The 27,483-nt window shown below is 35.3% G+C and overlaps 3 protein-coding genes across 3 annotated transcripts; 2 read left to right on the plus strand and 1 right to left on the minus strand.

Moving 5' to 3' along the window:
* The first annotated feature begins 2,678 nt into the window (after window positions 1-2,678).
* Window positions 2,679-3,680, plus strand: OR51T1 (olfactory receptor family 51 subfamily T member 1). Its single transcript, XM_069469343.1, has one exon. It carries the CDS (start codon window positions 2,697-2,699, stop codon window positions 3,678-3,680), a length of 984 nt encoding a protein of 327 aa, XP_069325444.1. The 5' UTR covers window positions 2,679-2,696.
* Window positions 3,681-11,160: 7,480 nt separating this feature from the next.
* Window positions 11,161-12,096, minus strand: LOC138384076 (olfactory receptor 51A7-like). The gene has a single exon (XM_069469344.1). The coding sequence runs from the start codon at window positions 12,094-12,096 to the stop codon at window positions 11,161-11,163; it is 936 nt and encodes a 311-aa protein (XP_069325445.1).
* Window positions 12,097-22,482: 10,386 nt separating this feature from the next.
* On the plus strand, window positions 22,483-23,656 carry LOC138384077 (olfactory receptor 51A7). Its single transcript, XM_069469345.1, has one exon. It carries the CDS (start codon window positions 22,521-22,523, stop codon window positions 23,457-23,459), a length of 939 nt encoding a protein of 312 aa, XP_069325446.1. The 5' UTR covers window positions 22,483-22,520; the 3' UTR covers window positions 23,460-23,656.
* The last annotated feature ends 3,827 nt before the right edge of the window (window positions 23,657-27,483 follow it).

Raw genomic sequence — 27,483 nt, forward strand, 5'->3', positions numbered from 1 at the left:
TTGTAGTTATATGACCCAGGAAGGCAGTTTGCACAGATGCCCATTACTGTCAGCCCCCAGGGCCAGGGCTATGCTTCCAGCCCCTGATAGATGGGGTTTGCTTGGGCCTGGGAGCATGGTTGAAGCTGTGTCTGGGGGATGTGTCTCACCTGCTATAGAGGAACACGTGAATATGGGTCCCATCACTCTTACTCCAATCAGTACACTTAGTAATCAAGAAAAAGTGCCCTGTTGCCTGGGAACTCTATTAGGCTACCTATAAAGCCCCCACCCTTGGGATCTGGTTTAGTCCCTGCTCTGGGATAGGGATGAAGAGAAGTTGGTTGTGATTCTTGCTGATGTGACCAGGTAAGATGAGTGAATATATGAGAAGAGACTAAAGGGAAGGAATTAAAGAACGAGGAATGATATGACAAGAAGAGGAGGAAAATAAGGCAATGGATTGATGGAAGTTATAAGTGGCGATACAGAAATGGAGAGGTGTAATTGATACTAGAAGAAATTGAGGTAGGAGATAAAGGACAGGAGGGAAAAGAAGGGAGAAAGACAAAAGTAGATAGTGCTCAGAACTCTTTTTCTCTGACCATAATTGCTCAGGAATCAATCAACATGATTAAATGAAGTTCTTTATTGTTCCAGATCCTGCTTTAGTAGCTAGTATTGACAGGTAAAAAACATGCACATCACACCTTTTAAGGAACTCACACTCCTGGCAGAAAAGGATGATATTTGCATATATAAATTACCAATCACAGCTGTGCATCGTTATTGAGAATCAAACGAAAGGTCTAAAAATTAAGTGGTGCAAAGATTTATAAGCAGAGGGTAGTTTCAGTTTAACATGTCCTAGATCTGTTAGGGCAGATTCTGAATCATGGAGAAAATAGAATTCAGTGCTGAGAAATAAAGAGAAGTTAGGGGTTGGTAAATGAAAAGGATAGATATATATCATTATTGATGCCAGAAAACAGTTATATTGACCTTTGGATCACTACCTTATTGAGCTGTATGTTATCTATGTCATCTTACCTGGTCTTTTTATATATGAATGGGCAGATGTTACCTTCTGCCTGGATGGTCAGATGGAGACTTGTACTTGAGGATAGAAAGCACTAGCCTATTCCTCTGGTTAGTGGGCAATGTAGAGAAAACCTTGATGAATTTAGGCAGTAAACTTTGACCTACAACTGGCTCCAGAGTGTATCAGCTCACAGAGAGAAAGCCTTCTCCTACTTCTTCTTCTACTCCCCAAGAAAAAATTCTGCAGCAGCAAGATGACCCGCTGTATCCTATCCTCCTACCCCTCTCACATTATCCTGTGTCACTTTTTTGGTCTTTGTGTAATATCATTTAAAGAACAGAAGATAAATAGTATTTGCTTTGTGGGCATCTTATCTCTCATTTACTCTTCCACAACAAAATTCCCCTCTAGATACATCAGCACACAGAGACACACACAATACGAACATATGCAGACATTGACACATAGTTGTAAAGACATTGGACTCCATAAACATTCTTCTTTAGATGAGTCATGAGGTCACAGTTCTCTATTTTACTTATTTCTCATCTCTATCCCTTCTCTGTATCACATAGATATATAATAGGTGATTCAAAAATTTTGTATTTCAAAAGAAGGAAATTACAATGTACAACTATCCATATTGTTTCATTAACCTGTCCTCTCTGATAGTCGGAAGTTGTAATAAAAAATATTGGACTTTGAAGTTAGTCAATCTGGTTTTGAATTTCAAATCTATATCTATCCATTTTACCTTGGACATATTATTTACCTTCCTGGGTTCATTTTCTTTCTTTAAAACAGGAGAAAAATATCTACTTTGAATTTTTCCTGGGATTATATAAAGTGGCTACCCAAATCTATTACTTACACAAAGAATCTTAATTATTTTCCTTTTCTCTTATTCTACCCTCCTTCCTCTCCCAGTTAGGGAGAGAGGATGATCACTCTTTTTATGTTGTCTAGGGAAGTAATTTCCCCAGGGTTTATTTTTCTTTCAAAACTTCCAGGCTCAACCTATACTTCATTCATGTATTCTTCAACCATCTCTCTATCATCTACCATATCTACCATTTATCAATGTATCGATGTAGAATATTTGAGTTGCCATGAGCCAATCATTATGTTTGTCTCTAGATAAAATATAAAGATGGACAGCATATGTGTTGTTTTTTTGAAAGAGCCACCATTATAGTGGGGAAAAGAATATGTCATCACAGGTGCCCAGAGTGATTCGTATGTGCTTCTCCATTAATTATGGAGCAACTTATGTAACTTGGAGACTTAACACAAAGACCCATCAGATTGTAATTGTGACTGTTGTTTTGTTAGTATTCATATGTCTTCATGTGTGCGACCTAAGTCTATAAACATTTTCGACTTCAATCCAGGACTAGTCTGAGCAATTGCATGGGGATAAGTCTAGGGAGATTGATGTTTTTAATCAAGAAAGAGTAGAGGCAGGAGCATGGGGCCAGGTTCTAACAGGAAAAATCCAGATGCCATTAGAATTATGTGATAGGTACAGTAATTAGGCTGGGGGTTTTGAATAAAGAGAAATTACTGTGTAATTTGAGAAGGGTTTATGAAAGAGTTAGGACTTAAAAAAAAAAGGATCATTCTAACAGATATTCTTCTTCTTATTTTTCTTTTCAGGGTGTGTCCTCAACCCATCATGCTAATTTTCAACAACACCACCTCCTCCTCCTCAAACTTTCTCCTCACTGCGTTCCCTGGGCTGGAACGTGCTCACATCTGGATCTCCATTCCTGTCTGCTGTCTCTACGTCATTGCCCTCTTGGGAAATAGCATGATCTTTTTTATCACCATTATTGAGCGGAGTCTGCACAAACCCATGTACTATTTCCTCTCCATGCTCTCAGTTGTTGATCTGTGTCTGACCATCACAACCCTTCCCACTGTGCTCGGGGTCCTCTGGTTTCATGCCCGGGAGATCAGCATCAAAGCTTGCCTCGTTCAAATGTTCTTCCTGCATGCCTTCTCCTGCCTGGAGTCCTCGGTGCTGGTCGCCATGGCCTTTGATCGCTTTATGGCCATCTGTAACCCACTGAAGTACGCGACTGTCCTCACAGACATGATGGTCCTGGTAATCGTACTGGTTGTCTGCATACGACAGGTACTTTTCTCAAGTCCTGTGGTTGTAACTGTACTGACTCTGTCTTTTTATGGGGGTCAAGAGCTTTTCCACCCATTCTGTTACCACCCAGATGTGATCAAATACACACGTTCCAACTCCTGGTCCAGCAGTTTTTGTGGCATGTTTCTTCAGCTCTACATGAATAGCACTGACTTACTGTTTATTCTTTTCTCCTATATCCTGATCCTCCGTACTGTTCTGAGCACCGTGACCCTAAAGAAACAACAAAAAGCTCTCAGCACTTGTGTCTGTCACATTTGTGCTGTCACTGTTTTCTACATGCCAATGCTCAGCCTGTCTTTGTCACATCGTCTCTTCCGCTCCACCCCAAGGGTGCTCTGCAGCACTTTGGCCAATATTTACCTGCTCTTACCGCCCGTCCTGAACCCTATCATTTACAGCTTGAAGACCAAGACCATCCGCCAGGCTATGTTCCAGTTGCTCAGATCCAAGTGTTCACAGGGCCGTCATGTGAGGGGTCTTAGAGGAAGGAGGGATTGAAGGGAGAAAGTTGCTGGGGCATAAATAATGTGTAGGTAGGAAATAGAATTGGGCCAGTGTCATCCACAGGTCTTTTGATCCTGAAGCCATTTCAATTGAATTATAGGAATGGGGAGAAGAAAGTAATTTTTCCCTGAGCTTATCAAAGTATTTTTATCTTTAAATACAATTAAAAGCTAAATCAATTGTGTCTATGTCCCTCAAACATTTAAAACAATGTCATAGACTCTTCTGCATGATAAAAGCATAATAAAATCACTTTAATTTAGTGGAATAATTTAATTATTAGCTTTAAAGTAGGAATTTTTAGACCAGAATTACAATTCTATTTTTGGATTTTGGACCAGAATTACAATTCTATATTTGGACAAAGAAAAACTTTGTCCCCCTGAGGTCAAATTCCCCACAGGGCAATGGAGATTGTTCCTTGAGCTGGTAAAAGGAAAATTTACATGTGTGTACAAAGGCATACACTTAGAAATTTGTAATTAAAATATCCAGGAAAATCTTACACATTGGTTTTAATTTCTAGAGTCACTTCTGGAGAGTGCTATATCCTTACAAAAGCACTCTCTGTGGTCCTCTTTTCTTTAATCCTTTTGTTTTCCTAGTGAAAATGTTATTTTTTCAGTTTTAATTGCTACTTTTTATACCTCCAATCAGTCCAATATATAAAATTACACATTGAGTCAGTCAATTATTATTAAAAGGATTTGTTCTATAACATTTGTATTCAGTCAAAAGTCTGCACTCAAGGATCCAGAAGGCCACATGTGTCCCCAAGGCTGCAGGTTCCCCTCCCCCCACCCAAATTCTGCTTTCATAGCCACTCTTCAGTGCTGGCTCTTTCTCACGACTGCAGCTGCTTTTTTATTTGTCCTGGTTCCTTGGGTTGTTAATTTTCTGCAGAACAGCTATTAGCTGCCTCTACCTTATGGTGTACTTGTCACTGTAGAATTGCAGAGTAATCTTGATGCTTTTAAATAAGAAATCTCTGGATTACTTTTATTAATGATATTTGTTTTGTGAAGAAGTAACCTCAGATGCAGAGTTGCTAGGGTGTTGCAGAGAATTCTCCAAAGTTTTCTTTCAAACAGAGTTTTGACAATTTAGTTCCACCTGGGATAATTCACGTCTGAGCACAGTGGACCAAGAAGACATTCTGATTTGACCCACCTGTCTCCTCCCCCAGGTCAGCTTCCTACTCTTTGGCAGACAGGTAATACCCATCCCAATCTTTGGTTTGTTTACGTCAGTGTTCTTTCAAGCTGCATTGTTCAGCTCAAGCACTGACAACTTTGTGATTCTACTTTGCTCAAACCCCAATGTCCTTTACTTTAATCATTAACAATAATATTCACACATTATTTATAATTAAAATTATTTGTATGATTTTGTTTTTATACAGCATATTCAGGTGATTTAGATCACAGAAGATTGTGTGGCAGAAGCTATTATTTTAAGTGGAAAAAAGAAAGTACATGACCATCCTGTAAAGTAATGTAACTGGAAATAAAATTCAATTTTTCAGGCTCTAAACTCAGCATTACACCAAAAATGTCTCTTGGTCTTGTGCAGTCTGAGGTCAGTCTTTGTATTCCAATTGTACTACAATTCAGTATTTTCCTTTACAATATTTCATTCTCTTATTGCTGTCAAATAAACGTCTCTTTGGTTTTATCCTCATCAAAAGGAAAAAATATAGCTATTATGCAAAAGTACAAGAATCTCAAGATATATCTAGTTTCTAGACATTTGTTCCATACTAAGAATTAAAGACAGAAGAATTATTTTAAAACAGGCTGTTAGTAAACCCAGAATAAAACCACAACGTTAAGGATTATTTATAAGGACTTTGTAGGTTTAAGTAAGACTACCAGTATTGGGATTGGGGCAGATAAAACTCTCACAGAGTTGAGCATGTACTAGGTGAAGTCACTTGGTGACTTTAGGAATATGAGGACTTCAGAAAATGATATAAAATGCCAAACAAAATTTTTTGAACATTCATGTTATTGAGTCCAGATGTCAGTGTACCTGGAGATGGAGGGGGCTTATATAGCAGCTGAAAGGGACAGTGGCAATGAAGATCCATGAGCTGGGAAACAAGAGACCATTTTCCTTAGAGAGTGTCACACTGTGGCAGAGGCTCTGACACTGGAGTTAACCTGTGGCAGAGTAGACAACTCAGCTCACTCCCTAATCTCACCATCCAGACTCTTCTACATCAGTTAGTTCTTTCCCATGTCTCTGCTCTTATAGCTTTTTTTTTTTCCTGCCAAATGTTTATTATTTATTCATTTTGGTTTTTTTTCTTCTTTTGAAGACTTTTCTAAAGTTTTCCTTGGTAGATCTATAATTCTCTATTCACAATTCAGAAATTTTAAAACATCTGAAAAACAATAGCTTTTTAAAAAAAAATTATCTTAACATTTGTGCCAAAAATTATTGGCTGAAAAACCTAACAGGAAAAGATATGAGCATATAAATGGGTTATGATTTATTCATATAGTTCAAATCAGAAATATTGCCTCAAAAGCCATATAGCCCCTCTAATGTATTAAAAATTCTGAATTTTAAAGGTTTTAGATGAAAAATTGTGAAAATGTGCAATAATTCTTTCAGTTTTATTTCAGTCAGTACCTAGGGCAGGCTGCCGTGTGTGTCAATCTTTTACTATTTCAAATGTCCTTTTCATACCTGACTCAAAATGGAACCTGCTTACTCAACACTAAAAACATTTTTATCAGTTAATAGGATATGAATTTGTGTTTTGTTGTTAGTTCAAGCAATGTATTTAATAAATTTGGAGCTTTCTTCTGATTATAAATGTCATATATATTATATATAATTAAATTTGTGAATATATTGAGAAATAGAGAAAATTATTAAAAACATTAAAAATATAATAAAATTATTTACAACCATACTGAGAGATTATATAATACAGTCATGCACTCCAAAATGACATTTCAGTCAATGACAGACTGCAAATACCACTACAGTCCCATAAGATTATAATTCCAGTATCTGATTGTACCTTTTCTATGTTTAGATATGTTTATAGACACAAATACTTACCATTGTGTTACAGTTGACTACAGTATTTAATACAGTAACATGCTATACAGTTTTGTAGCCTAGGAGCAATAGGCTCTACCATTTAGGTTTGCGTAAGTACTCTATATGATGTTCCCACAATGATGCATTTCTGAGAACGAATCCCCAGTGTTAAGGGACTCATGACTGTGTAAGACCTAATCTTTCTTTTAATAAGCTAACACATGTTCACATATATATATATTCATAAACTGAAATAAATTTATACTCAAATGTATATCTTGTTTGCTTGATTTTATTCATTATTCTCTATTAAATCATAAAATTTTTTATTAGACTTAACTTCTAGGAAACTTTCCTTTGATTCTCCACCAAAATAGGCACATTGCCATTCTTTAATGCATGCTTTCCTAGATATGTAATTAAACTTTCTATACTTTACTTAGCAAATCTTATTATTTATTTACATCTCCCCACCACCAGACTGTAAGCTCCTTGATAATAGACCTATTTATCTTTCATTTAACCCTTAACTCCTAACACAGGGTTTAGCAAATACCACTTAGTTGTTGATGCTGTGCTGCATTGGTGAATAACATTTAAGCATATTTGTATGTCATGGATTATGTTGTTATTTCTTATTAACATTTCAGTAACCCTTGGTATATACTTTTATAAATATATATTTGATCCTACCTATGATTATATTCTTAGATTCCTAGAAATGTAAATTATTAAATTTAGAGGGAGGCAAAATATCTGCTGGGGTCTTGTGGGAGCTCAAGTTATAGGCTCTGGAATCATACTGCATGAGTTTAGATTTCATGGCTTAATACTTTATGGCTCTATATCCTTGGAAGAGAGTTGTTTAACTTAAATCTGTAACTTCCTAATCCTAAGAAAAGAGGGGGAAGTAATAAAATCTACCTTTCCATGCTCTTGCTGAAGTTAATGATGTTGATTCTGGTAAACACAGAGCCCAATGCCTGGCACCTGGGAAGTGCTGGCTGTATCCTGTTGTTATTATCTTCTAAATTATGACTATTTAAATTTTATACACATAACTAATTGTTTTTGGGCAAAAACATGTAACACTTTTTATTTTCACTTTTCCATTGTAATTATTTAATTAGAAAATCATTCCCATCCAGAAATTATTTACTTATATTTAAGCAGATTTTAAGTTATATTTGCACTTAACTTTTAATTTGTTTTTGTGTGTGATAAACATTGCAAATAACAAATATGAAATTTTAAATAGGTTGTCATTTTTTCCTACCTGTATTATTTGACTAATCAATTTATTTTATATAACGTTCTGATATTCTTTGATTGTATGTTAAGTTTTCAGGGCTTATATGGTATACTGCAGGGTGTTCATTCTATCTCTTTGTTATGCCCATTGATTTGTTGAATAAATAACAAAATTTTACAGCTGTTTAATGAATGTCATTATCATAGTGAGCTGTATTATTATTTGTATTGTGTTTATTTTATTACATATTCTCCATTTTACTCCTATAACTCTATTTTTAGAATTATATTGGTAATTACCAAAGAAATATTACTGGAAGCTTAATTAGAAATATTCAATCTGTCTGATGATTGAGAGATACAATTTTTATCCTGTTAATTCTTCTATCTAGAAACATTTATTGACATTTTATGACTTGAGTCATTTCTGCCTAGTACAGATACGAATTTCTGAACTGAGGACAAACACAAAAAGGGGGATAAACCTTTGTCTTTGTGTCTTTCATGACAATGTGTTTGCTTTTCCTTGTGGTTTAACAGACATGAACCTCTTTACAGGACAGCTTCATTGACCTGAAATTTGTAGTTACCCCTTACCATTTTGACAATAAGTTTTCTATCATTTCAGATGTTCAGTGCACTTGTAATTTATCATCATATTCCTAGTTGTCAAAGGCTTTTTTGTTGTTTTGATTTTTTTTTTTTCAGAAGTAGTTGGGCAGTATGTCAGACTACTAGTCAGATGCCATTTTATGTATACTCTACCAGTAATGGAGATATGCCAGGGCCAGTGAATTTGGTAAACATAATTCCTTTCAGGAAACAAAATACAAGTAGAAGAGACAGACATGTGAACTAATAATTATAACACACTTGGAGAATGGCTGGGGCCACAGAAAAAGAATTGAATACTGCACCCTGGAAGGGTACAAGCAAGGTTGTCCCTCCCTGCCTTGATTAGGCTGTGGGTATCTTGTCAGGATCAGCTACTGAACAATAAGAACTTACCTAAATTCACCTGGGGACGTAGCATATATAAGAATATTTACCCATTTTAAAAATATAAGAATATTTGAACCTTCTTCAAAATGGTTCTTTGAAACAGAAATAATATTAATTATTGGTGAGTTCAACATAGGCAGTAAAACATTGAAATCTATTAATTGAAATAGTTTTCTCTCAATTCATAATACAAAATTGTTAAGAATTGATTTATCTAAAATTTTATGATTTATAACATTGTCTACTACTAAACACTCACAAATAAAAGATGGACAATAAATAAATAAATTTTGCAGAAAATAATTTGAGATACATGATCATCTTCAGTTGGTTACTTATCTTTGTAAAATATGGAAACATTCATTCATGCATATAATTATATATTGCATAATATAGTTTTCTGCTTATTTAAAATTATTTCTAGCTTGTTTAATATAAATTGACTATATCAGAGTTTAAAATAGCAAGTGCATAAACAAGCAAAGAATCATTATTTTAGAACATATATTTTAGAGTAATTAATCAAGAATATCAATGTTTTAAAGCCACATACTTATAGCCAACTAGTCTTTGACAAAGTCGACAAGAGCATACACCGGGGAAAGAGCACCGTTTTCAATAAAGGATGCTGGGAAAATTGGATTGCCATATGCTAAAGAATGAAATTGGACCCCTGTCTCTCACCATATACAAAAATCTATTTAAGATGGATTAAAGACTTGAATATAAGACATGAAACCATAAAAATACTAGAAGAAAACCTAGGGAAAACATTTTTGCATGTTGGTCTAGGCAAAGCATTCATGACTAAGACCTCAAAAGCATAGGCAACAAACACAAAAATAAACAAATGGAACTTAATACAGAAGAAATAATCAACAGAATGAACAGACAGCTTTCAGAATGGGAGAAAATATTTGCCAACTATATACATCTGGCAGGCTACTAGACTTTAGAAGGAACTCAAACAACTCAATAATAACAAAAATAAATAAATAAATAAATTAAAAAGTGGGCTAAGAACATGAATAAATATTTTTCAAAAGAATTACTGCTTTTTTTTTCTTTTAAAATTTCCTACTAATAGCACAATCATTCCTCTGTTCTCCTTTCTGTACCTATGACTTACTAGAACTTTGGAGTAATGTAGGAAAAAAAGCTAGTTTTTCTAAAAGAATGTTATGAGAGAGTTTACTGTCATAATGTAAGACGATGAAAGCCTTCAAGTAAAAGAATCACTGGTTGTCCCTATTTGACTGTTAAGGAAATAACAAAGGGCAAATATTGTTAGCAAACTCATGCTTCACAATAGACTTCTTTCACTTAAATGGGAAGTCAAGGATTCCCACAAGATTGACTTAAGGCTCCTCAAGAAATACAATGTGTCTAAATAAAGATTCTTGTCTCCAGAGTATGTTTTTGTCTGCTTTGTCAAAGATTAGATGGCTATATGAGGATGGTTTTATATTTGGATTTTCTGTTCTGAAAGCCACATGAAAGAAAACCAACAATTAGAATGGAGCAACATCCTTTAACCTTTAGCTTCTTTCATTGTCTCCAAGGGGAGAGAATCCCTCTTCCACATGTATTTATCCTTGTGCTGTAAACAATGTAATGAAAATCACATATCCATGTGTTAATTCATGATTTTAATAATATCCTATGATTGTTCCATACATGCTTGCAAAAGTCCATGTCAGTCCTATGCTCACACATGTCTTAGTCCTATATGTTATACTGATTACCATCATCCCTTGGTATCTTTGGAAGATTGATTCCAGGACTCCCGGCGATACCGAAATCTGAGAATGTTCAAGTCCCATATGTAAAATGGCATTGTATTTGCATATAACCTCCTCATATCCTCCCATATACTTTATTTATAGATTACTTATAATACCTAATACAATGTAAATGCTGTATAAATATTTGTATTATTTAGGGAATCATGATCAAAAAAGTCTGTACGTGCTCAGTACAGATGCAACCATCCTTTTTTCATTAATATTTTGAATCTGTAAATGAAGAACCTATGAATACGGAGGGCCAAATGTATAAGGATGATTAAGAAAGATAATGATAAATCATTGATAATGCTTTGCTTAGAAATATATTGTTTTCTTCCCTGTTCCTGGCTGACCCTGCCCCACTTTGTCTCATATCTCTATTTTAGACCTAGTTTTCCCAAAACCTTGTCACGAATTTGTCGTGTCTTCACACAATATACAATGGGATTCATTAGAGGTGGCACTAGCAAGAAAATGTCGGCAATGAGGATCATGGCCATTGGGGACTTATGCTTGCCAAAGCGGTGCATGGATGCCAAAGCAATGATGGGCACGTAGAAGATGAGCACAGCACAGATGTGGGAGACACAGGTGTTGAGGGCCTTCAGCCGCTCCTTATGGGACCCAATTCCCATCACAGTTTTCAGGATGAGCACATAGGACACAGCAATGAACACACTGTCTGACATCATACAGAGGGCAACAAAGAAACCATAGAAAAAGTTGACTGTGTTGTCGGAGCAGGCCAGCTTCATGACATCCTGATGGAGACAGTAGGAATGAGAAAGTAGGCTTTTCCTACAATATGTCAATCTTTTAAGAGTGAAAGGAAATGGGAGTACTAATATCATGCTTTTAATGAGAAACACCAGCCCCATTTTGGCAACTCTGGCACTGGTGAGGATAGAGCTGTATCTCAGAGGGTTGCGTATGGCCAAAAAACGGTCGAATGACATGATCAGAAGCACTGAGGACTCCATATCTGTGAATCCATGGATAAAGAATTCTTGAGCAAAGCAGGCATTTGGAGAGATTCCTGTGGCATTGAATACAAAGATCCTCAGCATAGTGGGTAGGGAGGAGAGGGACAGACCCAGGTCAGAGACAGCCAACATGGAAAGGAAATAGTACATGGGTGCATGGAGTGATGGCTCCGTCCTGATCACAAAGAGGATGGTGCAATTGCCCAGGACCGCTACCAGGTACATGAGGCATATGGGGATGGAGACCCACACCTGAACATGCTCCAGCCCTGGGATTCCAATCAGGAAGAAGGTGGTAATTTCAATTTCAGAAGAATTGAGAATGTGCATGTTGAGTCTATTGGAAAGTATTTATTCTTGTATCTAAAATGACACTTTCAACACGGATCAGTTGTATATTTGTCTTCCTCCTTTCAGCACATTTGTCTGAGAAATAAACAAAAGAATGCAATTTTGAAAGACTTACCATTTTAAGAAATAAAAGATTGAGGTATTAATTCTAAACAGATTATAATAGAGTCAGATGATGTTAACTGACAAGGAGAACCAGAAATAACAATATTGTCTTGACCAGTCATACATTTCTGTTAAGTCTTCGGGAAAAAAAAATACTCAGGTAAATAGCAGTAACCGCAAATAAATTCCCCTTATGCTATTAGGCTTTGCTCCTCATTATCCCAATCCAGTGAAAAATTACATAGAGTCAGTCTGGACTATAGGGTTACATCATTTTCCTGGTCCAGAGCATAGAATTAAAAAAAAAAAAAAAAAAAAGGACAAAGAAATTCGAAATTCCAGGAATTGAATTTTAAGAAAGTAGAAAATTAGATTTCTCTAATTTCTAGTCATTTGCAGCAAACACTTTTAAGGCCATTTCTTGAGCTTCTAAAAGCTGTTTTTACTCGCAAGCTTTCTGTAGTAAGCAGTCCAAAGAAAGGACATAAAATAGGCCATATGGCTTGAATATTAACTCTCACTTATAGCACAGTGCTTATTTATGCTTATTTATGCTTATTCCACCTTATGTTTAATTATTATTAATAATTAATAATCAATAATCATATGCTTGTCATTATCCATTATTTATTTCAATTTAATATAATTGTAATAAATTATGACTAATTCCTTTAACTCACATAGTGTTTTGTGTTTTGTGTTTCTAAATATCCTTCTGCTAATGTGAATATTTTTCCAGCCTGAATTTAACACTCTGGCTTTGGAAGATTCGGTTCTTCTTGGTAGTTGTCTCTTTCTTCCTGATACCCTTGGCTTTTGTCTCAACTCCCTTCTATATGCTATTAACAAAGTAATTTTTAATGCTCCTTTTTTCCCCCAGCCTGTTTTCAAAAACTGCTCTACATAATATGATATATGCATATATTATTTAAATTATACTTATATATTACATAAAATACAGTCTGGATTAGATGAACTCCTGTTTAAAAGTTTAAATATCAGCATCAAAGTAAATAAAATCATAAATGAAAAATAACTTCATACCTATCTAATCTCTCATTCCTCTAATATTTCCCTTCATGTTTATAATAAAATCTATACATCTTACCATAGCTGATAAGGCCAAATAGGATAAGACCTCTAGAAACTTCTCCAGTGTACTACAGCCACACTCCTTTTCATAACCCCTCAAACATGCTAACATCTTTCCATCTCAGGACTGCTATACCTCAGCTGAAAATGCTCTTTCCACAAATGTCTGGGTCATTGTTCATAACCTAGAGTTCTGAGTCTAGCATTTTGTTTTACTGTGAATGATCAATCATATGATTTCTGAGATGAACAATACGTGGGTGGAGTGAAAAGTGTTAAGGGATGGATAAACAGAAATTTAGTGCCTTTTTAATTTTCATAGCTTCTTCTCCAAATTTAAGTGAAACTTGCCTCTTGTCAGGAAATTATAGCTCCTTCCACTGCCCATTGCATCCAGTTTTGATTTTTTACCTCTGAGTCCCTCCTACATCAAAATTTTGGAGCTTCTACCACAGCCACCCTTATTTATGTCCTTTCCAAGTCCTTAGAGTATTTATGTTTCAGGGACACTTCAGGAGATAAAGCCATACCGTAAGACAACATTATGTTATGGCCCTGTTTCACTTACCATTTACTTGCATAGCGAAACAGAAATGAGTTTAGGCTAGAGGCTTCTCAGCCTTAGTGTCCTATGTCTGCTGGCCACGACTTTTATGTACACACCACAGATTCCTTGAGCTGTCTTCTGAGGTTTGCTCTCATGAGACACCAGTTCCTCCACCTCTGCCTGTCTCTCTAAAGACATGATCTCCCTGAAATATTTCCTAGAAATTCCCAGAAGGGACTCTGGTTCAAGACCGCAGTTTTATCTCACTGGTTCCCACAAGGCCATGGCAGAGTTAGACTAGGAGAGACCAAAGGTTTTAGAAACCTGAACACATCAAAGAGAGTCTACCCTTGATTAGGGAAAGGAGTTGAGGCGACCAAGAAATCACTTAACACCAAATTAACTGCAATATTATTATTTAGGTTCACATTTCTGTTTCTTTTTTCTTATACTCGAGAAAGGTGTTTTTCCTTACTTTACTAATGAAATACAATTTACATATAGTAAGATGCAGAAATATGTAGTATATAGCTCAATAGATTTTTACATACACATGCAAACTAGTAACATTCAACCACAGTAGTGCTAAAATCTCCAAATCTGATTGTGAATTTGTCTTTTTAATTTCAGTTCTGTTATTGGTTATTTTGTGTATTTTGAAGCTTTCCTACCACATGTATATTCATTAAGATCTCTATGAATTCTTGATAGATTGATCCTTTCATCATTATAAAATGCCTCTTTTTCTTGGTGATAATGTCTTGCTTTAAAGTCTGTATTCTCTAATAATAATAATACGGTCACACTGACTATATATATTATATACATGATATTTTTTCCCATTCTTTTAATCTGTCCTTATATTTCGCATGCAATTTTTGTAATCACCATATATTTTTAATCTATTGTGATAAGTGCTGTTTTGTAATTGGGTCTTTAGCCAATTTACATTTAATATTTTATTGATACATTTAGTTTTATTTCTATAATTGTCTTATTTGTTTTCTCTAATTTTCTCTTCTTTATTATAGCATTCCTCATTTCTTTTAAATCTTTAAATCAAATTCAATCAAGTGTGTTTCAGTATTTCATTTTATTTCCTCCACTGGCTTTTTAGCTATACTTATTTTTCTTTTCTTGATAGTTCCTTGAAGTAAGCAAACTTAACTTTTCAGAGTTCACCATAAATTAATATTATATTGCTCCATATATAATGCAAGAAACTTTTCACAATATACTTCCATTTAACTCATTTTTATCCTGTATAAAATTACATCAAGTATATATTTCTACCTGTGTTTTAAAGCTCTCAATACATTGTAATTCTTAAATAATAAATTATCTCTTCCAGCAATTCATAAAAGATAAAAAATAGTTTATATTTACTCACATATTCACCCTTTTTGGTATTCTTCATTTTTTTCCTGCTTATACAAGTTTCTGCCTTGTATTATTTTACTTTTGCCTGGGAAACTTCCTTAGCATTTATCGTGTGCAGGTCTTATGGCTGTGAATTTTCTTGGGTTTTGATTATCTGTAAATGTACATATTTTACTTTCTTTTGAAAGATAATTTTGATAAATTTTTCATTCTAGGTTGACAGATTTTTCCCTCAGTACTTTCAAAATGTAATCCTATTGTCTTAAGTATAGCATTGTTTCCAATGAGAAGTTAGCTGTCATCCTTATCATTATTTCTCTGTATGAATATCTTTTTTTCTCTGCTTTTAATATTTCTCTCTTTTTCTTTAGTTTTCAAAATTTGACTGTGATGTGTCTGTTAATTCTTTTCATGTTTATCTTGCTTGGGATTTGCTGCTGTGGCACTCATCTCAAATACAAATGGCCAATTACTCTCAGAGTTTCAGTTTAATAAGTCTTGCACCTAATATTCTTTTATTGTACTATAGAAAATTATGACTTTTATTCTGTCCAGGACTTCCCCATAGTTTCTGTGGGAATTAATGTAACTCATACCCTTCCACATTATAATCAGGGTAAAATTCTGTGAATTATATTAATAAATCATGAGAAAAAATGGATATTTCTATTGGCATTATTTATCTTCCTCAAAGATGTCCATGGGTATATTCCTTAACATGTAGAAGACATTTACTTAACTCCTCCATGAGGAAGAAACCCTCAACCCATCTATTCCAGAAGTTATTGGTTTGGATATACTATTTAAGATAACATTCATTAGGAATTTAGAAAATAGACCCTTAGATAAAGATTAGCATGCAGGAGGGTTTCTCTCTCTTTCTTTCTTTTTTTCATTCATTCTTTCTTTCTCCTCTTTTGTGTGTGTGTGTGTGTGTGTGTGTGTGTACTTTCAAGAAAAATACCTGTAAAAGTGGGAAGGAAGCTTGATAGGTTAAAAAGGTAATTTGTCATTCAAGGCAGTAATAATAGAGGCCTCAGTCAATGCTGAAGGAAAGTCTGGTACTGGACTAGCCCTTCAGAGTTAGCCTAAATTAAAGCTCGAGGAAAAAGACAAGGTCTTTTTTACCTCTATACCAATCCATCACTGAATATGGTCTTTCCGCCACCAAGAGGCATAAACTGGGTGAAGCGGCTTTATTTGAATCAAAACAATTCCAGGAAAAGGGCTTAGCTGTATTCCAACAGCAGCCAAAACTCCTGGAAGCTGGAAGCTGGTGGCTCAGTTCTGAAGTAAGGATGACTGGGTGATTTACTGTATCATTTATTACTGTCAACACTTGCACTACTGGAATACAATTGTTTCATGTATTAAACAGTTGGAATAGCTTCTCCAGTGTTTGGGTTATTTCATTTGGCCAAGAAGACATAAATTTAAAAACTTAGTGAATTAACTACAACAGACACCATTGCAGGTGTTCTTGAAACCTCAACTGATCTTACCATCTTCCATCTCTATAATCCATTCTAAATTCCCCTCTACTAAAAGCTAGAAGCTTTACTGTCTTGGTGTCTTTCCACCTTCTTCCAGATTTGATGGATCTGTTTGTAAGAGGTCTCCTGAATTGGATTGTTGTGTTTGTTAGTAAAAATCAACACAAAGCAGAGGAAGTAAATAACCATGAGTATTCTTGACATTGATATGATCTTCAATCACAGTTTGCCACTTTTTGACCATGAAGTACATTTTGTCATGGGTAAGGGCCATGCCATGGGAATTGGTCAGGCAGTTTTTTCCTTCAACATCTTTAGTAATTAGCTTGAAATTTTCTAAATGCAATTTTATCAATATTGGATCAATGAGGCTTATTTTCAAAACAAAACTTTAAGGTCATCAGATGTAATTTCCGTTGCTTAAGTCTTTGTGATTATATTTGTCCAATATTTCTTATATTGAGCACAATTGGTACTTTTAATATTATACTGATCTTCCTTTTTTTAAATTTCAGCTTATTATGGGAGTACAAAAGTTTAAGTTATGTATAGTGCCCATGCCCCTCCATCCCCCCCACGCTCTGACTGAGCTTCAAGCGTGTCCATTCCCCAGACAGTGCACATCGTACTCATTATGTAGGTATACACCCATCCCCTCCCCCCACCTCCCATATCTGTCCGACCCCCAATTGTTGTTATTCCCAGATGTGCACTTAGATGATGATCAGGGAAACCAATTTGCTTCTTAGAAAATATATCAACCACTTTGTTTGTGGCTCTTTTTTTGTTACCTTTTATAAGGTGCTTGTTCTTGCCAATCATTATGGTGTTGTGTAGAGAAGCTACCACATTTTTAAAATAGATCAATTAATGGCCTTTGGGGTTTTTCAAGTTTTGGGCTATTATTAATATATTAGCTATGCATGATTATATAGAAATAATTATGTATACAGATGTTTTCATTTCTTTTGAGTAAATACTTAGGAATGTAAATGCTATATGACATGTAAGTACGTATTTAATTTGCTTGATATATTTTGAGGCTATACATTTTGTATTATGTATAACCTTCTGATGGAAATAAATTATGTCTCTGTTTTTCCTTTTACTGGTATACACTGTCATTCCTTGTCCTTTGTATGATATTAAGATGACTATCCTAGCTTTCTTTGACTTTGTTTGTTTCATATATCACTTTTCTTCCATTTTTTTACATTCTTTGCATGTACTATTGTTTCAATGTATTTTTGTAAACAAGCTTATTATAAAATTTTTAAAATTTTTGTTCCTAATCTAGTAACTACCTCTATGTCATTTAATGGGGAAGTTTAATTCATTTAAATTTACTGTGGTTATTTCTTTATTCAGAAATCTTCTGCCCTTTATTAACTTCTATTTATTGTACTTTTGTTTTTCCCTTCTTTCTTGCTTTTCTTTGGCTAGATCAAATTATATTCTGTTTTTCAAAAATTGTTTATTTTTTCTCATGGACATTTCCCTTCAACTCAGAGTCATATTTAACTTTACTTTTCATTGTTGATTTCTTGCCACTATTCAAAAAGTCCTGTAAGATGCTAACTCAAAATTAGGTCTCATCATTTTGGTGCTTTCTATTGATTGTCACAGATCTAGACAACAACCATTTTATGGTTCAAGTGCAGGACAAGAACCTGTTTCTCTAACCAGTTAAGATTGGTGGCCTCTGTAAGCAATGTAGATCATTCACTTTTTAGCCTTCTTTTATGAATTATTCACATATGGTTTTGATTCCTCTCAAACCAGAAACTGAGAAAATAATTTTAGAGCAACTTGATTATTCAGTAGCTGATCCCAAGAAATATTTACCATAATTGTACAGGAAAAGGAAATCTTGATACATATGTTATCAAGCAAGTTACTAAAGAATATTACTCCTTCTGAGTAACTCTGCAAGACAGTTTAGAACGTGTGTGTCAGTTATTCCTCTTCAGGAATAAGGAAGAGAGAATATTTATAAATTTACATCTGTTACTTATTGGTGAGGACTGTTCCAGGTGAGTTTTAGATTTCCAGGGTTGCTGGAATGCTGCGTGTAAACAAAGCCTGCTCACGGGAGTTCTAACTTAAAGAAATGCAGATATTGGCAGTTGGAAGTCCAACTGGCTTAAAATAAAATGTTAAGTGCCAAGAGGATAGGGTGGGTATCAAAGCATCCTCTAGAATGCCCAATGACTTTTAATAAGTCAGTTTGGTTCAGGTAACGTGATCTCATGTGGAGATGGAAACCACCCTTTATAAATTAATAAAGGGATGCAAGGCTACAACTGTGGTAAGGCCCTAACCTTTACAAAAGCACAGGAGTAGCTAAAAATAATGATAATAACCAGCCACTGTGCCCTAGTTTGCTTTTCTATAATTGCTACTCAGGAGTCAGTTGATGGTCATAAAGATTCTTAACTTTCCCCATAGATAACATTAACTCTTTAAGGGTAGCTTTTAAGATGTCTCCCAGGCCCTGCATTCCAGTGGACTGGATGACCCATCCAGACCAGTGGCCCATATTGAGGAACTGACTCAACTAGTATTGTGACCTCCACCCAAGAACCAACTAAGCAAAGAAGACAATTTCTACACCCCTGTGGTTCTAACCTGAACCCAGTCAATTAGCAGACCCAATTGCTTAGACTTTTTTCACAAATTATCTTTACAAACCCTTTCTCTCAAATCTTCGGGGAGGTGGATTTGAGAAATTTCTCCCATCTCCTTGCATGGCACCTGTGATATTAAACTCTTTCTCTGCTGTAACCCCTGCTGTCTCAGTGCATTGGCTTTCTCTTGAGCAGTAGGCAATGAACTTGGTTGGACTATAACAAGACTGTTTAATCTTATGTATCCCATGGGAGTTGATTGTCTTCTCCAGATGTGGAACCTGGCCATGAATAGGCTTATCTCTGATCATTGTTTTAAATTTCTGTTACTTTTATCATTCAAAGAGATGTATATGTTGTATTTGAGCCTGGTTATATATTTTTATGTTATTCTTTTAAGTCCTGTTAATAATAAATCTGTTTATTATTAATGTAAAGGCTTTCCATTATTTTGGCCAAACTTCTCCTTTTTAATTTATAAATGTGCTTAAAAAAAACTTAAAACCATTATCTATTTATATCTTCTTATTTTATACACATATATCATTTTTTTACTTAAATTTTCTTTGATTTTCATATTGCTTCATAGCCTTGAGTAACTATTATTTAATGTAAACCCTTAGTGGCTCACTCCTATAATCCTAGCACTGTGGGAGGCTGAGGCAGAAGGATTGCTTGAGCTCAGGAGTTTGAGGCCAGCCTGAGCAAAAGTGAGACCCCATCTTTACAAAAAATAGAATGAATTAGCCAGGCATGGTGGCACATGTCTGTAGTCCCATCTACTCAGGAGGCTGAGGCAGGAGGATCACTTGAGCTCAGGAGTGTGAGGTTGTAGAGGGCCAAGATGATGCCACTACACTCTACCTGGGATGACAGGGTGAGACACTGTCTAAAAAAATTAATTAATTGATTAATTAAAAAATAAACCCTTGTAGGACCAATATAAAAATTGAAAGATATGAATGAAGCACAAAGGCTAGCCTTCAAAGAACTTAGTGAATGTAATATGCAAGTTCGGAGGTATGTAGTTTTGAGATATCTGTTTAGAAATCTAACAGAGTATAACAGGCCATGTCTACTTCAACATTAATCTAATGATCTTGGCCAAAAATGGATCATAGACAGAAGTGGAATTACTGGTAAACCATTTTATAATTTCTAAAGTGCTTTTAAGAATATTTGATACTTGTATATTACTCTCTCCATTTTGTGGATAATTAAGCTGAGATGAAGAAAAGTCAAGTGCTATGTTAGAATTGGAACTAAAGTATTTTGATTACAGATATTTTGTAACTTTAACTACATTTTCCAACCTCTATGAATGCCACATTTCAAGCTACTTCTATCAATGTGATTTCAAGTATTTATCTTTCCCTTGAGTAGCCTACCAGTTGTTTTGTCTTACAATTTCCCTCTAGCTTCTACTGAGGTATCTGAATATTCCAAAGTATTAATGTACCAGCCCCAGACCCAGGGTTTTCTGTGTAAGCTTGATTACTCTCAAGGGTCTACAACCCTGAGGAAAACAGAAGTAGGTACATCTACATAATGTGTAGACCAAAGTGGAGAGTTCTTGCTTTTATCTTTCAGGGACTCACTGAGCATCTGGTTCTCATAAAGGAGGTAAAAATCCCTTTGGAAACCTAAACGAAAGCTTTGTTAAATAGCTTATGTCTGAATAAATGTCTACAGGGGGGGAAGAAGAATTGGCTTCAGTGTCTGTATGTGTGTATAAGTGTATAGTGTACGGTATGGTTTGAAAGTTAAATAAGTATAATATGAATGTTAAATTGAAAAGATTAAATATCAGGATATTTTTAATACCCAAATATCAATAGGGTCCCATTTATTTAATAATATGACAAATAAAAATAAGCTTTATTGTCAATTTAAAAAATAAAAATTTATCTTTGGCCAGTCTAACACTTGATGTCTGGAAGGAATGGCTAGGGGAATTTTGTTGAAGTGATTATTAGCGGTTTGTATTTACTGATTATCTTCATTATGTTAGAGACTGTATCAGACTGTCAAAAGCAACTCTGAGGTAGGTACTGTTATTTACAACAATTAACAGAAGATAAAACATCTGCTTGGTGGCTTAAGCAGGATGACAAGATTCACACAGGGTAAATTGCCAAGCTGGGATATATGCTCATATGTTTGTGCATTAGTCTGAGGACTGAATTTTTATGTTAAAGAATAAAAATTCTAAGTGGTTTGGGCAATGTTTGATCTGAGGACTATCCTTGAAACATTCTCTTTTTCTGGAACCTACCACATCCTACCTCTCTGGATATTCCTTTGCAACATCCTCTCAACAACCTTGTTGCACTTCAGCATTCTATGAGATTTAAATTTTGTAATTTGTACATTTTTCCAGTATGATTTCATTTACTCTCATGATTTCAGTTACCAACTATCATGTCAATATTTCTGAACAAACAGCTATTTTGTGCTATTTTTTTTCTGAAGTTCACTCATATCCAAATGCATACTGTGTATAAGAATGAGTTTACCAAGGATAATATGAGTGACAGGAATGTGCATCACTATTCCTTATTTGCTGCCAAAGAAAAATAGGGAGAAGGTGCTAAGAAATGATTTTACAGGTCTTATATTTCATCCATTCACATTCATTCTTTACATATTTGCTGAGAGTCTTCCATATTTCATGTATCAGGTTGATGACAGATACATGAAGATAAATAAAACTCTATGCGTTTTAGCATTTAGCAGTCAGTGTGCAGAGTGGTGGTGGAGTTGCACAGATAGGATTCCATGAAAACAGTACAAAAGATTGCATGGAAAAAGCAATGGAAATGACTCCAGGTGTCTCATTACTGATTCAATAAAAGCAGCTCCACTTTGATATTATTCTTTTTGGTTTAATGTTATATTATTTTGTTAAAAAGGCTAAAAAGTCACTAACTTAGAATAAATTGTTAGAAGTAAATTTTCCACGTTGGAGAATATGAACATGTTTAAGGACTTACGGTAAATTTTGAAGACTACAGTTGATTAACTTGCCAAATATGCTTTTAATCATAGTATATAAATGAACTCCTTATTCCCATAGAACTGAGCCTTATCCAAAAGTATGTCTGCTTTCATGTTTATGTGGTTTCAGATCTGGCTAAAGAGCTCGTATTTGCACACATCATGTCTGTTCTCAATAACTCCGAGGTCAAGTTTTTTCTTCTGATTGGGATCCCAGGACTGGAACATGCCCACGTTTGGGTCTCCATCCCCATTTGCCTCATGTACCTGGTTGCCATCATGGGCAACTGCACCATTCTCTTTATCATAAAGACAGAGCCCTCGCTTCATGAGCCAATGTATTATTTCCTTGCCATGTTGGCTGTCTCTGATATGGGCCTGTCCCTCTCCTCCCTTCCTACAATGCTGAGGATCTTCTTGTTCAATGCCATGGAAATTTCACCCAATGCCTGCTTTGCTCAAGAATTCTTCATCCATGGATTCACTGTCATGGAATCCTCAGTGCTACTAATTATGTCTTTGGATCGCTTTCTTGCCATTCACAATCCCCTAAGATATAGTTCTATCCTTACCAGCAACAGGGTTGCTAAAACGGGACTAGCCTTAGCCATTAGGAGCATTCTCCTAGTGCTTCCATTCCCCTTCACTCTAAAGAGATTAAAATATTGTCAAAAGAATCTTCTTTCTCACTCATACTGTCTTCATCAGGATACCATGAAGCTGGCCTGCTCTGACAACAAGATTAATGTCATCTATGGTTTCTTTGTTGCTCTCTGTACTATGCTGGACTTGGCATTGATTGTTTTGTCTTATGTGCTGATCTTGAAGACGGTACTCAGCATTGCATCTCTGGCAGAGAGGCTCACGGCCCTAAATACCTGCGTCTCCCACATCTGTGCTGTGCTCACCTTCTATGTGCCCATCATCACCCTGGCTGCCATGCATCGCTTTGCCAAGCACAAAAGCCCCCTTGTGGTGATCCTCATTGCAGATATGTTCTCGCTGGTGCCGCCCCTGATGAACCCCATTGTGTACTGTATAAAGACTCGACAAATCCGGGAGAAGATTTTAGGGAAGTTGCTTAACACGTGTAGGAGATAAGAACTTGAATAACTAGAAAATAAATTATCAACCAGTAAGTAATTGTTGGCACTTGCTATGTGTTTAGTGCAATGGTGGTCACTCTCTCACGGATGACTGGAAGGAGAGAGAGAAAAGCTATGCAGTGCAGAATTTATAATAAAGTTGGGAATATAATTTAAACAGGATAGAAAAAATAATCAGTAGGTATATGATATGATACAAGATATCATCTATGAATTCTACAAAAACTTTTATGCACGCAAACTGGAAAATGTGGAGAAAATGGACAAATTTTTAGAAACACACAGCCTCCCTAGGCTTAACCAGGAAGAAACAGAATTCCTGAACAGACCAATATCAAGAACTGAAATCGAAACAGCAATAAAAAACCTTCCCCAAAAGAAAAGCCTCGGACCAGATGGTTTCACACCCAAATTGATATGATTCATAGATGTTTAATTAACATTTTAAGAAAAATTGAAAGAAGACATGACAAAGCAGTTGAATTTGAATTAGCTCTTAAAGAATGGTAAAGTTTGGGTAGATTAATATTATTCAATTAGCCTTTATTACGTATATACAGTATAATCTCTATACAATCAAGGAAATGTAAAACAGTAGAGCAGATATGAAGGATGTTAGTTTCGTTTGAATACAAGTGTAATTTGGCAAATACTGAGTGATAGTTTTGGATAAAATGAGTAAACCAGATTTTGGAGTACCTAGAAGAGCCTTCTGAAGTCTAAATTTAGGAGGTACTGGAAAGCCAGAGTAGTCTCTAAACCTATTCCTAACATAGTAAATCTAATTTTAAGAACACTGTGCCTGAAAGCATGAGCAAGATGGATTGAATTTGGGAGAGATGAAGAAGGGAGATTAACCAGAGATAGTACAATAATCCTGCTGTGAAGTGATGGCTCTCGGGATGGGCACAGACAGAACAAAACATTTAGTTTTTGTTGTAATCAACATATAAGTTATACTAATTTCACAAATTTTACTAAGAAATAATTTTAAACTCTATGATTTTGCTGTTTAGTCTTTTCTGCCATTTCGTCTTTTTCCTGTGCTTTAAAGAAATCAGCCCCTCTGATATGTTTTTAAAAATTGGACTCCGACAGTAAACAGAATTTTGTACCATGATATTTTCACTAAAATTTATATTTTAAACTTTTTCTCATGTAGAGAAGAAACATTTTAAAGAAAAAAAATCAAATGATTGAGCATATGACTGAAAATTCAGTTTGAAGGATAGCAAGGAATTAAAATTGACATGACAATCTCTCTGGGGCATTGAGGTAACAGAGTTGTTACAAATAGAAAAGGAGAACATTTTAAAAGGGACTGGAGGTTTGAACAATGGGTTCAATTTTATTTTTTTCTTGGCTTCCAGTTGAAGAGGATCAATTTTATCTTGAGAGGATTTGGCCCAGGCGACTAAATTTGCAAAGATAGACATCCTATAGAGAGTTTGAAACAGGAGATTGACACGTCGCTTATCTGTCATGACTAGGAAAGTCACACTAGTCTTTTTTGCAGACAATAATACTCAGATGTAGATATGGAATTAAGCATATATTTTAACTAAGGTTCTGTCATAAACTGTGAGGATCCTTCCTTATTAAGGTATCTCTAATATGCTTTGTTATCCATTGATTCTCACTGCTGTTGTCTTAGTTCGGATTTAAAACTTCCCCTGAATTCTCCAACTATCCTGTACATTCAGATTAGCTACTTGAAAGATGTTTCTAAAATGTAAATTTAACCTCACTTAAAATCCTTCAACAGCTGTGTAATAATTTACAAGACAATTGCAAGGCTCTGCCTATGAGCAAAGCCTTTGCGTTCTTCAAGGCCTGCTTGTCTCTACTGTTTTCTCTGTTAAAGTTCTCCGTCTTACACCTCAACAGAGTAATATAGAAACATCATGTTGTTACTTGCACCTTAACTTTTGCTTTTGGTGTGTTTTCTGTCAAGAATGCTGCATACGTTATCTACTGCTGCCTAACAAATTATCACAAATTTAGTAGCTTAAAACAATACAAATTTATTATCTCACAATTCTGTGGGCTAGAGTTCTCACATAGGTCTCACTGGCCTAAAATCAAGGTGGCAAGCCTGTGTTCCTTTCTGAAGGAACTGGAGGAGAATTTGTTTCCTTGCTTTTTCCAGCTTCCAGAGGTAACCTACAATTCTTGGCTTGTAAGTGTCTTCCTCCATCTTCAAAGCTAGCAACATTGCATCTCCCTGTGACTTTCTTCCGTAACATCTCTTGACCATGGCTGGGAAAGGCTCTCTGCTTTTAAGGAATCATATAATTATATTGGGTCCACCCAGAAAATCCAGGCTAATCTCCCTATGTCGGGTCTTTAACTTGAATCCTTTCTGCAAAGTACCTTTTGCCAAGTAAGGTAATATATTCACAAATTTCAGGGATTAGGATGTTGAAATCATTGGGAGGGGTTGAATTCTGCCTATCGCAAATGCACTTCCTCAACTTCTGTTTCTCCCATTTGTCTCTCTAGCAGGACCCAGCTTAAATATACTTACTCTATTAAACTGTACAGACACCTTCTTATTCCAAGTATAACAAATTTATACCTTGATTTTGTTCCCTTTCATGATATACTGATTTCTACACCATAATTTATAATACATTTTAGCCTTTATTTCAAAGGTTGTCTCTGCCAAATTGTAAACTCCATGAGATGTGTATGTCTGCACATATTATTTCATTTTAAACTCTTAGTGTTTAGCACATATTTGGACAAAGAATAAATATTTGTTGATCAATTTATAAATGCATGAGTGACAAGCATTGAATTAAAGAACTGCTCATTTCCTATGCTCAAAATCTTAAGCATCCCTTGTGGACTGAGCCCTGAATACACCATGTCAATTATCTCAAATTATAACACATTATCACTCCTTTAGGCAGCTCCTTTCCTCCTACTACAATCATATGGTGTGTGCCAAAATGTTTCTGTCTAATTTGTTAAAGACCAGAGAACTTGCTTGCTCTATTACTTCTCCCCATCTCAGTCTATTTTTGTGCTAGTGTTCACTATCTCACTTTAATTTTCACATGCAGGGTTTCACAAAGTCCTACAGAAGTTTTTCTCCCAACTGTATATGAAAAATTTCCTGTTCTAACTGTTCTTCCATAATCCTTGTCCAAATCACCATTTCTCCATGCTAGAATTTTTTCTATAGCCCTCTAATTTGCTTTCTTTCTTCAATCTCACCCTCCTATCTGTTCTCCACGTTCTAGCCAGAGTCATCTTTAGTAAAGCAGTCTAAGTTACCTACTTGCTTAAAACACTGTCATCCTCTCCTACTATCGTGGACTAAGGAACAGAGCCCATGGGCCTAAAGAATCCTTGTAATCTGGCTGCTACATTTTTCTCTGCCTTATTTCAAGCCTGTAGTCTGCTTTCAGCTGGACCTGTTTTTCTTTAGGCATGATTAGAACCCAGACCAGAATAAACAGACAAGAACCAAAGAACAAAAGATTCCTGCAAGAAAGAAAGAGCTGTACAATTCATTAATTGCAAGACCCTGATTTAGCATCAAGCACTAGAGCCAAAAAAAAAAAAAAATAATACTAATAATAACAATGCAGTGACTTGCTCAAGGTCACACAATAAATAGTAACTGAAATTGTTAAAAAAAAAAGTGGAGATTAGAAAGTTTCTGTAAATTCATCTACTTTAACTCTAGTGACAATTCATTTAAATAGATATTATAAGCTTAAGAAAAGCTTGAGACAAAAATCCAATGAGTAAAAAGTAAAAGAGCAATGGGAAGAAAGAAGAACTTTATGGGGTCAGAGAAAGTACGAGACTTGCACCTCTTTCCTAGGTCTTCTCCAAATGAGAGCATTGTAGGATTGTTCCCAGATATGGTAGCTGAAAGAATTGAAGCCATTTACAATGGTGTAAGAGAGGCGTTGGAATTTAATCCTCTTTTAATTTGTTGGTAAGACTGGTAGAAGGAAGGAAAACTTGGATGGATCAATTTTGTGATCTGGAGACATATGGTA

This window comes from Eulemur rufifrons, chromosome 6, assembly GCF_041146395.1.
Source record: "Eulemur rufifrons isolate Redbay chromosome 6, OSU_ERuf_1, whole genome shotgun sequence".
Classification (NCBI taxonomy): domain Eukaryota; kingdom Metazoa; phylum Chordata; class Mammalia; order Primates; family Lemuridae; genus Eulemur; species Eulemur rufifrons.

Excerpts from the sequence above, each read along its gene's own strand:
- OR51T1 (XM_069469343.1), top strand. The coding sequence starts at position 2,697 with ATGCTAATTTTCAACAACACCACCTCCTCCTCCTCAAACTTTCTCCTC.
- LOC138384076 (XM_069469344.1), bottom strand. The coding sequence starts at position 12,096 with ATGCACATTCTCAATTCTTCTGAAATTGAAATTACCACCTTCTTCCTG.
- LOC138384077 (XM_069469345.1), top strand. The coding sequence starts at position 22,521 with ATGTCTGTTCTCAATAACTCCGAGGTCAAGTTTTTTCTTCTGATTGGG.